A 15,931-nucleotide genomic window follows, 5' to 3' on the forward strand; every position below is an offset into this window, starting at 1 on the left:
TGGAAGTGACCCAGCTGTGGGGTGAGGGGGCCCGGCCCGGGGTGACGGCCGCTTGGGGTGGGGGGACCCGGCTGAGGAGTCGAGGGGGGCAATCCCGGGGTGAAAGGCGAGGGGACTATCTCTGGATGGTGGGGGGACCTGGGGTGAGGCATGAGGGGTGAGCTTGGTCTGCGGGGGCTGTAGCTTAGGACCTAGTGGGGCCCAGTTGGGGCGGGGACTTCTGTGTGAGGAGAGCGAGCCTTGTCTTGGGGGTGCGATCAGTCGGGGACCAGGCCTGGTCCGGGGTGGAGAGGCAGTGACTGGGTGGGAGGAGGCGAGCAGGGGGAATGGGGCTGGGGGTGTGGCCTGGCCCCGGGGCCTGCGGTGGTTCTAGTTGGGTGCCCAAACCCTGTGGGTGGCAGGGTGGGGGCGTTGGGGCTGGGGACCCGGCCGGCCCCGTCCACGAGGTTGGCCAGCCCCGCCGCCCCGCGGGCCCAGCGCCAGGCCCCACTCGCAGCGTCCCTGCTGCAGGAGCCCCAGCCTTGCGGGCGGGAGGGGGAGGGGCGCGCGCGGACGCGGACGCGGACGCGGGAGCGCGCCCAGAGCGCGGGGAAGCTGGGCCGGAGCCGGGCGCTCCTGGACCGGCTCCCGGAGGAGGAACGCGGCCTGGGGTCTGGGCCGCCGGGAGCTGTCGCCTCCGCTGCCGTCGCCGAGCAGGTAAGGGGGCGCTGGTGGGGGGCGCGCAGGTCGGGGAGCCGGCGGGTGAGGCCCGGGCTGTGCAGCTGGGAAGGCGCACAGGGAGGGAGGGGTGCGGAGGTGAGGCCCAGGCCGCGCGGCCCGTCAGGACCCTGAGGCGGGTCCCGGGCCCGCCGCCCCAGTTGCAGTGCCCCCTGCCCGCCACCTTAGTATTCACTGAACCCCGCGTCGTCTTCGCTGCCGCTCATATGCAGGTTTGGGGAAGTGGGAACAGCTTCAGCAGATGGGAGGGCGCCGGGCTGGCCCTCAGGCCGTGGCCTTCCCGCAGTAGGTGGACCTGCCCTGGGAGCGGAGGCCGCCCCGGACCGTCCTGGGCACAGGCGGCCTGGGGCAGAATAACGGGCGAGGCCTGGGCCTTTGTGAGCTTGTTGGCCTGCCCCCCCCCCACCCCCCCGAGATCAAAAGCTTTTGACAAGTGTCTTTTTAGTCTTTTGAGGAATGTCCCTACTGTCTTCCACAGTGGCTGCACCAAACTCTTTTCCCACCAGCGGTGTAGGAGGCTTCCTTTTCTCCACAGCCTCTCCAGCATTTCTCCCTTCTGGACTTTGGAATGAAGGCCTTTCTGACTGGTGTGAGATGATACCTTATTGGAGTTTGGACTTGCATTTCTCTGATAATTAGTGATACCGAGGATTTTTTTCACATGCCTGTTGATCATTTGTGTGTCTTTGTTGGAGAAAGGTGTGTTTAGTTCTGACCACTTTTGGATTGGGTTGATTTCTGGTTATTCAGTTGTATGAGCTGTTTATATATTCTGGAAATCAACCCGTCAGTCTCATGTTTTGCGAATATTTTCTCCCGTCTCATAGGTTGTCCTTTTGTGTTGCTTATGGTTTCCTTTGCTGTGCGAAAAGCTGATAAATTCAGTTTGGCCCCATTGGTTTGTTTATTTGTGCCTTCATATCTGTTTGCTGGGGTGGACTGCCCTAGGAGAGCATTGCTGACGTGTGTGTCAGATGTTTTGCCTACGTGTTCTTCTGAGAGGCGTGTAGTGTCTTGTCTTATGTTCAAGTCCTTAAGCGAGTTTGAATTTGTTTTTGTGTACGGTGTGAGGGAGTGTCCCAACTTCACTGATTTCCGTGCAGCTGTCCAGTTTCCCCTGCGTCATTTGCTGAAGAGACCGTCTTTCCTCCACTGTGTGTTCTTCCTGCCTCCTTTGTCAAAGATAAATTGACCAGAAGTGTGTGGGTTTTCTCTCTGGACTCTGTTCTGTTCCCTTGATCTGTATGTCTGTCCCCCTCCAACTTGTCCAGTTTTATTAGGTAGAATTACTACAGTTTGACCGCACATACACATTCTATTGCACGTAGATATGTATATACAGTATACTGTAATTTTTTTAGTTTCCAGAAGTGTTCTCCTTACTGTTTTAAGAAGAGATTAGGTGTTTAAACTTACATAGTTATCAGCGGAATAAAGCCAACTACAAAATAAGAATCAACAGAATGCGGTAATACGACCATAAAGGACAGTCAGATGTGCTCACACACAGTGAAGAAATCAAAATGAAAATCAGTGCATTTGTGGCCTTATTATTACTGTTATTGTTTTTTGGGTTCCTCGTATAAATGATGTCATAGGGCATTTTTCTTTCTCTTTCTGGTCCCCTTCACTTAGAATGACAATCTTCAGGTCCATCCATGTTGCTGCAAGTGGCGTGATTCTATTCTTGTTTTATGGCTGAGTGCTGTCCCGTTGTGTATATATATGTACCACAGTTTCTTTGTCTAGGGAACTGTTGATGGACATTTGGGTTGTTTCCGTGTCTTGGCTGTCGTAAAGAGTGCTGCTGTGAACACTGGGGTGCACGTGTCTTTTTGAATTTTATTTTTCTCCGGATATGTTCCCAGGAGTGGGATTGCTGGATCACATGGTAGGTTTATGTTCATGTTTTTGAGGAACCTCCGTACTGTCGTCCATCGTGGCTGCACCAATCTACACTCCCACCCACAGTGTTGCAGGATTCCCTTTTCTCCACACCCTCTTCAGCATCTGTCACTTGTAGACTTCTCAGTGATGGCCATCCTGGCTGGTGTAAGGCGATATCGCATTGTAGTTTTGATCTGCATTTCTCTGACAGTGAGCGATGCTGAGCATTTTTTTTCATGTGCCCTATTGGCCATTTGAGTGTCTTCTGTGGAGAATTGTTTGTTTGTTTAGGTCTCCTGCCCGTTTTTGGATTGGGTTGCTTGTTTCTTTGATATTAAGGTGTGTGAGCTGTTTGTATGTTTTGGAAATGAGTCTCCTGTCAGTCACATCATTTGCAAAGGTTTTCTCCCATCCCGTAGGTTGTCTTTCCGTTTCGTGGGTGGTATCTGTAGTTGTGCAGAAGCCTTTGGGTTTAATTAGGTCCCATCTGTTTATTTTTGCTTTTACCTCTGATACTCCAGGTTCAAAAAATGCATTGCTGTAATGGATGTCCACGAGTGTTGGGCCTGTGTTTCCCCTAGGAGTTGTACAGTACCTGGTCTTGAATTGAGGTCTTTAATCAATTTTGGGTTTATTTTCGTACATGGTGTTGGAGGATGTTCTAATTTCAGTCTTTTACAGGTTGCTTCCCAGTTTTCCCAGCACCACTTATTGAAGAGACTGTCTTTCCTCCGCTGTGTATTCTTGCCTCCTTCGTCATGGGTTAATTGACTATACGTGCGTGGGTTTATCTCTGGACTTTCTATCCTGTTGCATTGATCCTGTGTGTCTGTTTGTGTACCAATAGCATTGCTGTTTTGATTGTATCTCTGTAGTGTTGTCTGAAGCCTGGGAGGGTTATTCCTCCAGCTTCGTTCTTTTTCTTGAGTGATGCTTTGGTAATTCCGGGTCTTCTGTGATTCCGTATAAATTTTAGGATGGTTTGTTGTAGTTCTGTGAAAAAATGTCCTGGGTAATGTGATAGGGGTCGCATTGAATCTGTAGATCGCTCTGGGCAGCGTGGCCATTTTGACATTATTAATTCTTGCAATGCAGGAACACGGGATGTCTTTCCATTTCTTTAAGTGCTCTTTAGTTTCCTTAGTCAGGGTTTTGTAGGTCTTCTCACGGAAGTCTTTCACTTCCTGGGCCAGATGTATTCCTAAGTGTTTTAATTTATGGGTGCGGTTTTAAAGGGATTATCACTTTCGTGTAAAGAAATGCCACAGATTTCTATCTGTTGATACTATCTTCTGCTACCTGGCTGAATTGTTTGATTAGCTCTGGTTGTTTTTCTGCGGAGGCTTTAGGACTTTTTATATGTAGTTTTAGCATGTCATCCGCATAGGATGACAGTTTTACCTCTTCTCTTCCCATTTAGATCCCTTTTATTTGTTTTTGCTGTCTAATTGCTATGGCTAGGACTTCCACTGCTTACTGTGTGGAATCGAAGTGGTGAGAGAGGCCATCCTTGTGTCGTTCCAGAGTTTAGCGGAAAGGCTTTCGGCTTTTCACTGAAGAGTATCATGCTGGCTGTAGGTTTGTCATAAACAGCTTTTATTATGTTGAGATACGTTCCGTCTCTACCCGCTTTGGTAAGACCGCGGGCTCAGTGTGGTCAGGGGGCTTGGGAGGAAGGTAGCAGAGGTAGCCTTGGCGGGAGGAGGGGGGGCTGCCCCTTGGGAGCCAGTCGTTTGCTCCCATCTCTCCCGTGGCCTGACCTGGGGGTGTCCTCTGCCGCTCCAGGTTCACCGCACCCACGTCTTTAGGTCAGTGTGCTCCCAGGGGGCTGGCATGGTCGGTCAGGGGGCAGGGGCAGCGGCAGCGGTGGCGGGAGTGGGGCTGCCCTGTGCAAGCCCTTGTGTGTACTCCCATCTCCCCAGGGGCCTGGCTTGGGGGCAGCCTCTGCTGCCCCAGGTTTGCAGGACTGACATGTGTAGGTCAGCCTCCTCCCTGGAAGCCTGTGCGGTTCGGTCAGGGAGTGGGGAAGACTGCAGAGGTGGCAGCTGAGGTGGCGGGAGAAGGGGGTCTGCCCTGTGCCAGCCTGTGGGTTTGCTCCCGTTTCCCCTGCGGCCTGGCCCGGGGGCGGCCTCTGCTGCCCCAGGTTCGCTGGAGGCTTGTCCTCAGTCAGCCTGCTCCTGAGAGGCGGGCAGCGGTGCAGTGAGTGTGCTGGATAGGGGCAGCGACAGCAGGAAATGGGAGAAAATCTCTGCTCTAGCAGGGGCAGCCCCAGTCCTGCCCACTCGGCCCGCTGATCGCACCCCGCCGATTGCACCCCGCCTGCCTGTCAGGAGCAGACTGACAGGGAGAAGCGCTTTCCAGGAAGCTGGGGCAGCAAGGCTGCCCCCAGGCCAGGCCGTAGGATAGATGGGAGCAAGGCTCTCCCAGGGCAGCCCCCGTCCCCTACGGCCTCTGTGGCTGCCTGCTGTCCATCCCGGGGCTCGGCTGCACCCTCCCCTCTGGCAGCGCCATCGACCATCCAAAGCCCACTGGCGAGTGAGCGAGCAGTGTGCAGCCCGGGACCACCCTGTCCCGTCGCCTCAGATGGAGGCCCTGGGCACAGCGGGGTAGGGCACCCAGGTGGGAGGTGGAAATGCCTCCAGCCCTGCCCGCCTGCACTCTGCCCGGGATCCCTGCCTGGTGGCTGTCACATGGTGATGGGAGCCTGGACCGCCCTGCCCCTGCAAGGTGAGGGGTGAGATGTGATGTGTCAGGGGGAGTTCAGCTGAGGTAGCCAGTGCACTCTGGGCATGGTGGGATCCCGCAGTGAAGGGGGACATGCTGAGCGATGTCTAGACATTAAAACGTTACTGCGTATCTCTCAACACCACAGCGTGGGAGACTCAATAAGACGTGTATTCCTCCTGGTTCTGGAGGACGGGAGTCTGAGATCAATGCTTCAACAGTTTGGTTGTTGGAGGAGGCCCAGGTCCTGGTTCCCAGTGGCCCACTTTTCACTGTGTGGTTTTTGTGGTGAAGTGGAAGAGGGATCTCCTTCATAATCTGAGGCAGGAGAGATCCCCCTCATGCCCTGATCACCTCCCAAATGCCCCACCTCCAAACATCATCACCTGGGAATTAAGGTTTTGCATATGGATTTTGGGGGCGACACAGATGTGCAGTCCAGACAGTGGTCCCGGCCCTGGTTTCTCACCTAAATCTCAGTCAAGTGTACTTCAGAATGTAGTGCGATCTTGAGCACTTCATTACATAGGTCACCATGGGTAGTGATGTCTTGTGAAGTGTCCCCCCATGTTGTGTCACTGGTCACACTGTCTGCCCCACTCATGATCCAGGCCGCGATGCTCAGCCCAGCTTAGCTCAGCAGCTGCTCTGCGTAACAAAAAGATGTCTGTACCACCCACCTTGTGGCACCTGGGAGAGGAAGGTAAATTTCAGATCTGCTCAGCCTCCCAGGGCTGCGGGAAGGGGGCTCAGGTGCCCACTGCTCCTTGTTATTCACCATGTTGTCAAACGCTCAGTGTTCGTGGCCAGTTATTAGTGTTTTTCCAGGCTCCTGTTTCACATCTAGTACTTAGTAGATGTTCACATTCGTTCCCTAGGGCTGCCTTAACAAGTTATAACCAACTAGGGGGCTTAAAACAGCACAAATTCATTTCTCTCACAGTCCTGAACCCAGAATCCAGCAGCGTGGGGTCATCGGAGTCGCGTCATCTCTGGGGACTTGGGGAGAATCACTCCTTGATGTGGACAGTAACTCTCATCCACCTGTCTTCCTGGCCTCTCTTCCCCATGTGTCTGTGCATCAGTCTCTGTTCTCTTATAAAGACACCAGTGGTTGAATTAAGGGCCCACCCTAGCCCAGTATGGCCTCATTTTAACTTACACCCTAATTATATCTGCAAAGACTGTCTTTTTAAATACGATGTGACTCTTGGGAAGACACTGTTCAACCCAGGACAGTGATGGATAAACACGAGAACCGCTGGGTTCCCTGATGTCACCTCCACGTGTCCTGCTGCTGATTTGAAGACTGGGATCAAGCTCACCCATGAACGTCCACATGCCTGCTCACCCAATTTCCCCAAAGCATGAAATTACACAGTAAGACATGTTCTTTTGGATTAAGACACTGAGGGCTGACCAGATGCAAACATACTTAACTCTTTAGTGTGACTGAATGGTGAGACATTTCCATTGAGATAGTAACCAAGGCAAGTCTCAGTTGAAAGAATGTTCATTAAGAAGGAAGCACTAGGAGAGGGTGGGAGGAGCTTCGACTCCAGGGAAAAGGAGTGAACCCCCCCAAACATCATCAGCTTTAGAGTTTTGCTTAAGATGGACCCAGTGATGGGAGTTCATAAAGTTACACAGAGAGAAGATGGGTCAGAGGTCCAGCGGCCACACTTTGTCAGGTTCTCAAAGGGTCCAGAAGACCTGCCGCTCCCCACACAAGCACACTCCTGGTGAACCAGAGCATCTGTTCACTCAGCGGGCACTGTTAAACACGCCGTGGGCGCTACCCCCCCCCTTGTCATGCGGACGCTGCGGGGCCCTGACGGGATGATGACGGCAGTGAGGCTTGGAGGTGCCGACAACATGCTGGGCACGATACTCAGTAATTCCCTCATTTACTCTAACCCTCACAACCCCTTTATGAAGTTGCTGCCTTTACTGTTTTCCATTTGACAGATAAGGAAGCTGAGGTTGGAAGAGGAGTGACTTTTCAAATACAAATTACTGGTGATGGAGGTGGGGCCCAGGTCGTCCATCTCCAGAGCATAAAGATCTTAACACACAGAGGATCCAGGAAAATGGGCATAACTCTGATGGGAGACTCTTTTCCACTTGGTTATTTCTTCACTGGTTTACCAAGGTGTTTTCACTTTCTTACTTGAAATGTTAAGACTATCTTGACCTCCTTGCAAATTACCAACTGGATAGAAGTTCAGGTGCCAGATGGTCCTGAGGTCCCTCTGACCCTATGACATTGTGAACTGCGATAAATAACAGCCACATACCCTTCAAACTTCTGCTTCAAGAGGATAAGCCTGCATGTTATGTTCAATCATTGGCTCCCGACAGCATAGGCTGCCTTCTCCCAGCTGACCTCCCCTTTGGTGGATATGTACAAAAATGATGTACATCGAAAAGCAGAGCTTGGGCTCCAATGACATCCCTTATATGATGGGTATTTACATACTTTACATGCTTTTTAGTAAATGCATGAGTGTCCCATTTCCTAAAATCCAGGTGGTAGAAATGAAAACTTGCAACATAGTGGAAAACTTTGGAACTGGAAGTTGACTCACAGCCCACTCCTACATAAAATTCTGTGCTGCTCTGCAGACGGTGAGGAAAACTGATGATGCAATAAGTGTAGTTCCTTCCCTAAAATCACTTGTGACTTCATCAATGAGATAATACATAGAGAAGAAATCAAAAAGCCAGCATTAATACGTGAGTGCTGTGATAAGCTCTGTGGGGATTGTCTCAGGCTGAGCTCCCCCAGAAGCAGATCCTAAGACAAAGACGTGTGTGCAAGCCTGTTTGGGGTATGTTGTTAGGAAGTTCCTGGAGGGAGGAAAAGTAAAAAGTGGAAAATGCTATTTCAAGTGAAAAGAAAAGATTTCACCAGCCCCTGCTTAAACCATGTGGGCAGGCATAAAACACCACCTTTCCTATGGTTTCACTCATAGGGAACACCCAGGAGAGGTAAAGACCCCTAGAGAGGAAGAGGACTTGGGGTTGTCAGGGGCTGGGGGAGGAAGGAAGGGGAGTGCGTGCTTTGGATCCAGGGTTTTATTTTGAGGAAAGAAATAGCATAAAACTAGATGGTAGTGATGGTCGCACAGCATGTGAATGCACTTAATGCTCCTGAATTGCACAACTTAAAAGAGAAAAAATATCTATATTTTATTAAAGGAAATGGAAAATAGATAGATTTTAATAATAATAAAGGATGCCATAAATGATGTGAAACAAACAAACTAAACTAAAGAAAAACAAAACAAAAACAACTTCAGGGGTAGGGAAGTCAAGTTCGGGTAGGGGAGGGGATTCATGGTGGGATTTTGGAGATGGTATAGGTGGGGGCAGAGGGGGCTCAGCCCTAGGGGAAGATGATGCCTGAACTGGGCAGCAAGGTCAGCAGGAGCTGCAGGATCTTCAGGAGCCAGGAAGGTCAGCAGGAGCTGCAGGATCTTCAGGAGCAGCAAGGTCAGCAGGAGCTGCAGGATCTTCAGGAGCAGCAAGGTCAGCAGGAGCTGCAGGATCTTCAGACGCAGCTGGAGCAGCAGGAGCTGCAGGATCTTCAAGAGCAGGAAGGTCAGCAGGAGCTGCAGGATCTTCAGGAGCAGCAAGGTCAGCAGGAGCTGCAGGATCTTCAGGAGCAGCAAGGTCAGCAGGAGCTGCAGGATCTTCAGACGCAGCTGGAGCAGCAGGAGCTGCAGGATCTTCAGGAGCAGCAAGGTCAGCAGGAGCTGCAGGATCTTCAGGAGCAGCAAGGTCAGCAGGAGCTGCAGGATCTTCAGGAGCAGCAAGATCAGCAGGAGCTGCAGGATCTTCCGAAGCAGCAGGATCTTGAGGTTCAGCAGGAGCAACTGGAGGGAGCTCGCGGTCTCCTACTGGATCCTGGTGGTCCTGTTTTTGGTCTCTGGCATCTTCCCCTATCCCTGCCTGCTCTGGACCTGTGACTGTTGGAAGTGGAGAGAGCTTTCAGTCTTGTGGAGGTGCTCATGCTGTGAGAGAGGAATACTTGACCCTCATGCCTCCCTCTCCGTGGGCCTCTTCAAGGACAGACATCTTCCCAGAGCTTTCCGGACAGCTCCCACCCAGCAGGTGCCCACAGGATGTGTTTTGTGACTGAATTCTTGTAGACAGGTGGTCTGAGGCCAATCTTTTGCTCTGGTGCCAGCAGCAGCCTCTGGGGACACCTCCCTGTGTGGCCCGGCCCTCGGCCCTCCCTCACCTATGCACATGCACCAGCCCCGCCCTTCTCACCTTCGGGCTCTGCCTTGGTGGGCTCCTGGTCCTCCACCTGACTCCCAGGGAGGTGCTCCAGGTCAGAGCCGGGTCTGCCGAGCTGCCTGTCACCCACGGGCAGGCCCCTGGCGTGACGCCTGGGCGGTTTCTGGGGAGGAGGCCGTCGTGGTGGCGGGGACCCCTCCGTGTGCAGACTCACCCGGAGCTCGTGCTGGCCCTGAGAAGCGTGCAGCGGCCCCTCACTCGGGGAGGCGGCGTGAGTGTCCTCATGCAGCGGCTCCTGCAGTGTCTGGCTCTGCAATGACAGTGTCCGGCAGCCGGCCCGGCCCAGAGGTCTCAGAGCCCTGCCCGGCCAGGACCATGCCTGCTTCTGCCCGCTCGACCGTCTGCTGCCAGATCAGACTGGGACCTTGGGTCAGCTCAGACGGCCACCCAGGAGGGAAGAGACACAGCCAGAGGGCATGGGCTTCGACTCGGGCAGCAGGGCCCTGCCCGGCTTGCCACAGCCCAGCCTGCCAGCTGGGACCCGGGGTGCGGACGTGACCGGCCCCCCCAGGCCTGTGACCCGCTCGTGCTTGAGGCAGGGCCCTCCTGCCTCCCCAACATGACTGCCCACCTCCACCAGCAGTGAGGAAGGGGATGTGGGGCTACCTGGGTGGGGTCTGCCCCGGGCCTCCCTGGGTTACCTTTGGGTCCCTGTGGCCAAAAGGCCAGAGGCGCCTGGGGTGAGAGCTGACCCAGCGCCGGCACCGCTGGCCCAGCCCCTCGCCGCGGGCCTTCCGGGGGCCACGGCCTCGGGGTGTTGGGACGCAGCAGAACATGTCTGAGTTGATCTGAGTTCACCAACCAAGTGAGCTGAGTAGGGGCTTCTCGACAGAGTGGGTACCTGGTGACCTCAGTTCTAAGTTCTGTTGGGTTCTATTGCCAGGGAAGCGAGGTCACTTCCTGGGGTCCCCTTCCCCAAGCTTCCTCCCTACACAAAGCTCCCCAAGGGCCTCTCTAGGCTGCCGATGGCTCACCTCCCAGCCCATGCCATGTCCACACACAGTGACACCAACTCAGCCCCCCTCCCCAGAACCCTGGGGAGGCCTGGATGCAGCCAGGGCGCCAGCTCTGAGGACGCAGCTGGGTTCAGACCCCTCGTCAGCAGTGCTGTCACCCTGGACGAGCCACCTGCCTCTCAGGGTCTCTCCAATTCCCCCATTAGCTCAGTGGGCATCATTCTGGCCCCTGCTTCCTTGGGAAGCTATCCTGTCTCTAGACCCATAAATACCTACCACACACGTCAGCCCCGCGGGCTGGCATCACGGGCAGCTCGTGCACAGACTCAGCTAAGGAAAGGCTCACAGAGGGCTGGTTGAGCACAGGGCACACCCCACACAGGCTGGGGTCTGCCCTGGGCTCTGGGGAAAGTCACCCTCCTTGCTGCCTGCTTCCCAGCTCCCTGTCGGCAGTTTGAAATTAAACAACTCTGACATCATCCGTTCTGGCATGCAACCTCCTAGGTCATTCTGTCATGTCAGATTCAGGCCCAGTGTCCCATCTCGGCCTCTGGGGTGGGCTGCCCCACAGTGGCTCCCTGCTTTTTTGCCTTCTGGTCACACATCCTTGTGTGATTCCCACACACTCCTCTGCAGGGTCGTGGGCACTGGGACCAGGTTCTGACATGTAGACTGACTTGTGAAAGTGTGCGTGACTTCCACTCATTCCCATCTCTAGTGTTCATTCTCTCTCTCTGTGTGTCTTTCAGTTCCTCTCTGTCTTTTCTCTCTCTTTGTCTCTCTGTGTTTCAGTCTGCCTGTCTCTTTCCTGTATGTATGTGTGTATATATTTATGTGTATATGTGTGTATTTATGTGTGTGTATTGTTAGAACCCAGGGCAGGTCACTGATGAAAATGCCTTGATGACATACTGATTGTTTTAAATTCATGTTACTGAAGAAAAAACATCTTTGAAAGTTGTGCAGGCACTTTGGTGGGGTCAGCTCTAAGGATCAGCACTGCTGGGGAAGGGATGCACCTGTGGCCATTTGATGACTCCTGTACCCTGTTCCCCCAGAGAGAAGTGTCTGTTCACTCTTCCCTCCCGGGGATCTGCTGGGGCCTCTGCCTCCTCACATTGTTGCCAGGGCTGGTTGTCACCAGGCTAAAGCCCTGCCAGTGTGATGGTGACCAGCATTGCCTCGCAGGGTGTCCGTCTGCCTGTGTCCTCACCTGAGAGTCGAGCATCTCTAACACACACTGGCCACCTGCACTGCTTCTCATTGGAACTGCTTGTGTGTGTTCTGTTTCTTTTCAGAACACTGGGTTTCGAGAGGTTTTTAGACCACATGGGTGTGAAACCTTTCTCTGACCTCGGGTCATGAACAGTGTTTTTTCCAGGTTGTGATTTGTCTTTCCAGCTGTCTTTCTTGGTCTTTGTTTTTTGGTTTTATTTTGCCAGAGGAAGAGCTAAGCATCTCCCTCTGGCTCTGGCTTCACACTTAGAACAGCAGTGCCTACCCCGAAATTATGCACATAGTTACTAAAAAGGCTTCATTTAGGACGTCTCATCTTTAATTCATCTGGATTTTCCTCTGAAAATACAAAAATGCTAATTCATGTAAAAACAAAAAAATTCACCCGTCCCAGCTTAAGATATGTGGGCAGAAAAAAAAAAGCCACCTTTTATTATTTCATTGATAGGGAACCTCGAGGACAGGTAAAGACAGAGGAAGGGGATGAGGGCTTGTCACGGGCTGGGGGAGGGAGGACGTGGGGTGAGCTTTGGATACAAGCTTTTACTTTGAGGAAGGAAATAGTCTAAAACCAGACAGAGGTGCTGATGTCACAGCATTGTGAGTGCACTTAATGCTCCTAAACTGCACAACTTAAAAGGCTAAACTTAATTCTTGTAGACTTAAACCATAAAAATAGATGATACATAATAGAAAAGAACAAATCTGACTCCATATTAGATCTCTTCCTGTGGCTTTAACCCTGTGCCCTGTTTTCTAGGCTTAGTCTCATCTATCTGGTAAACAGGAGAGCCTGTTCTCAAGGCTCTGATCTTTAAGCAGATTAACACTTTTGCACTGATACAAGACAGCAAGTTGCCGAATAGAAAGTAGCTTGTTTTGTTAGAGGTTTTACAGGGGCACCATGACTTGATCCACGTGGACAGCTGTAGACCAAGAACATGGCCGACTAATGTCCTGGAGAACCATCTTCCCCAAGTCAGACTTTAGGTTCCTTTTCTACTAAAAAGGGGAGGGGCTGTGGTTGGTTGTTGCAAACTTCTTAGTGCAGGAATTCTTTGTTTTTGGAATCCTTTGCAGCTGTCCCTGTGGGTCAGGTTATGGTGCCCCTGTAAATCCTCCAACAAAACAAAGGTTATTCCCTATTCTGCAACTTGTTATCTTTATAGGAGTGCAAAAGTGTTCATATCCTTAAAGGTCAGAGCCCTGAGAGTAGGCTCTCCTGTATATTTCAGGCTAAAAGCAACATTGTTTTACAAAAGCTGCAGAGCTAGTAAGACTAAGCCTAGAAAACAGGGCACAGGGTAGAAGGAAAAGGAACAGATTTAAATTAGTCAAATTTGTTTTTTTCTACTGCAGTGCCTTTTGGTGAGAGGTAAGCGGTTGTTTCCAGGTGGGTCCTTCTCTGCCCAGGCTGGGGTTCAGGCAGGAGCCCTGCCAGGTTCACCGTGACTGTGGACCTGATCTCCCACAGAGAAAGTAACAATTATCAGTGATTAAAATTACCTGTCAAAGTCCCTTCAATTGCCTGTAAACTATATGGCGGGGGCAGAGGCGGACAGGGAACTTCTCATTGGCCCATCAACAGTCTCCCCAATGCAAGAGACCAGCGTCATGGCTGGCTCCAAGGTGGCCTGGCTAGTGCAGCTGCCCGCTTGGCTCTCCAGCCTTGGGCTCCTAACAAGGACACTTTCAAATTTCCTGTCCCTTTTCCCTCTGCCCCGGCGTGAATGAACATGGTCCCTGCAACCACCTGGGCTGAGCCCAGGCCACACACATAGCCCGATTCCCACAGCCCACTGCCTACTGTCCATCTCCAGGCTCAGCTGCCCCCTTACCCCCTCACAGGTTCCTGTGCCTCCACTCAGGGTCCGGATCACCATCCGGGCCATCAACCACCCAAGGCCCACAGGCCAGTGGCAGGCAGCCCAGGACCACCCTGACCCCCAGGCTCAGATGAGGCACAGGGTGTGGGGGTTAGAGTGCCTGAGCTGGAATTGGAACTGCCTCCAGCCTGGCCCGCTGCGCCCTGTAGCCTCAGACTGTGCTGTGCACACTAGGCCGGAGCTCCGCTGGTGGCAGTCACCATGGTGACCAGAGCCCGGACTTCCTCACCCCACCCGTGGGTTAAGGGGTGAGGGTGTCAGCTCCAAGTAGGGGTGCACTCTGAGTGAGGGGGATCCCACAGTTAGGACAGGCTGAGGGGTGAAGGGGACCATATCAGAATGTTGGGGGGTCCTGCGGTGAGGCATGAGGAGTGTGCTTGGGGTGTGAGGGCCAAAGGTTAGTACTAGCGGGGTGGAGTGTGGGGGTGGGGATCTCCTTGTGACAAGAAGCCCTGTCTTGGGGGTGTAGTCTGAGACTGGGCCTGTCTGGAGGTTGGGGGGCAAGCAAGAGGAGTGGGGCTGGGGTGTGTGGCCTGGCCCACGGCCGGTGGTGGTCCTGGTCGGTGATGGGGTGGGGTCATTGGGGATGGAGACCCAGCGGGGCGGGCAGAGGGGTGGGCCCACTCTACTGCCCTGGCCGTCTGGGCCCCACTCACAGAGAACCAGACAGTGGGAGCCCCACCCCGAGCGTCTGTGCTGCAGGCCTGAGGAGGAGGGGTGCGGACGCGCACATGCCGGACCCCGCCCGGCCTGTATGGAAGCTGGACGGGAAGTGGGTGCTCCTGGACCAGCTCCTGAGGAGGAACGAGGCTTGGGGTCTGGGCTGCTGCTTGCCGTCGTCTCCGCTGCCATCGCTGGGCAGGTAAGGGGGCGCTGGTGGGGGCGTGTAGGTCAGGGAGCCAGCGGGTGAGGCCTGGGCTGCGCAGCTGGGGAGGTGCACAGGGAGGGATGCGTGGGTGAGGCCCAGCCGCGCTGCTCGTTAGGACCCTGAGGCGGGTGCAGGCCGCCACCATAGTTCGTGGTGCCTTCACCCGGTTAGTAGTCCCTGAACCCTGTTTCTTTGCTGCCACTTGTACCCGGGTTTGGGTAAGCGGGTGCAGCCCCGGGAGGTGGGAGGGCACTAGAAGGCCCTGGAGCACTTCCCACCGGCCCTCAGATCATGGCTTGCTCGCGGGAGGCAGGTGTGGGGCTGTCAGGGGGCAGGGGTGGCAGTATCCTGGCAGCAGCAGGGAGAGGGGTCTGCTCCTGGGAGCTGTCGAGTTGCTCCCATCTACCCCACAGCCTGTCCTGGGGGCGGCCTCTAAAGCCCCAGGTTTGCAGGACTCAGGTTACAGGTCAGTCTGCTTTTGGGAGGAGGGCACGGTGCAGTGAGTGTGCGAGGGCGGCGGTAGCGACAGTGGAAAGTGGCAGCAAATCCCCGTGCTTGCACAGGGCAGCCCCAGTCCCACCATCGCCGCCTCCATCCCCTGACAGCACAGCTGCTGCTTTCCAGGAGCAGGCTGACCTGTAAACTGAGTCCCGCGATCCTGGGTTATCAGAGGCCGAGGCCAGGCCAGGCCGCAGGGGAGTCGGAAGCAAATCCATAGACTTGCATGGGCAGACCCCTAAACCCCCGGTTGCTTCTGCTGCTTGTGACCACACCAGGCCTGCCTCCTGGGAGCAGGCTGACCTGGGGACATGCCTGGGACAGTAGAGGCTGCCTCCAGGCCATGCTGTGGGGAAGATGGGGACAAATCGACCAGTTTGCCAAGGGCAGCACCCCTCTCCCCGCCAGAGCCCCAAGTTCATGGGACACTTTTCCAGGTCAGTTGGCTCTGGAAGGCAGGTGTGGTTGCGGTTAGAGGGCGGGGGGGGAGGGGTGCTGCCCCTCCTCCAGGTGGCAAGTGGACTTACCCCATCTCCCAGGGGCCTGTCCTGGGGGCGGTCTCTGCTGCCCCAGGTTCACAGGAAGCATGTGTTCATGTCAGCCTGCTCCTGGGTGGAGGGTGCAGTGTGGTCAGGAGGCAGCGTCAGCAGCAGGAAAGGACTTCAGGAGGACTGGGCTGTAGCCCAGGGTAACTCACTCTCCTTCTTTCTTCTCTTGCTTCCTCAGTTGGTGGCTGTAGTGGCTTTTCCAGTATAGGTTATTACCAGATTTTGAACATAGGTTTCTGTGGTATACAGAAGAAACTTAAAAAAAAACTGTTGTATATTTAGTGGCTAATACTTGTAAATCTCAAA

The 15,931-nt window shown here is 54.0% G+C and overlaps 1 protein-coding gene across 11 annotated transcripts in view; it reads left to right on the forward strand.

The window, feature by feature from the left end:
* Window positions 1–15,931, forward strand: part of LOC141577995 (uncharacterized) — a 110,036-nt gene that overhangs the window by 57,471 nt on the left and 36,634 nt on the right. For 9 of the 11 annotated variants that reach the window (XR_012507799.1, XR_012507802.1, XR_012507804.1 and 6 more), the window contains one exon: window positions 6,272–11,973. Coding sequence is in view for 1 of the 11 variants with exons in the window: in XM_074366406.1 (XP_074222507.1) it covers window positions 8,727–9,299 (573 nt within the window). In the remaining 10 variants the exon portion in view is untranslated. Of the gene's footprint in view, window positions 1–89; window positions 697–6,271; window positions 14,574–15,931 lie in introns of those variants that run through there. The other 2 variants (XR_012507807.1, XR_012507808.1) reach the window with 2 other exon arrangements.

Source organism: Camelus bactrianus, chromosome 6 (genome assembly GCF_048773025.1).
Source record: "Camelus bactrianus isolate YW-2024 breed Bactrian camel chromosome 6, ASM4877302v1, whole genome shotgun sequence".
NCBI lineage: Eukaryota > Metazoa > Chordata > Mammalia > Artiodactyla > Camelidae > Camelus > Camelus bactrianus.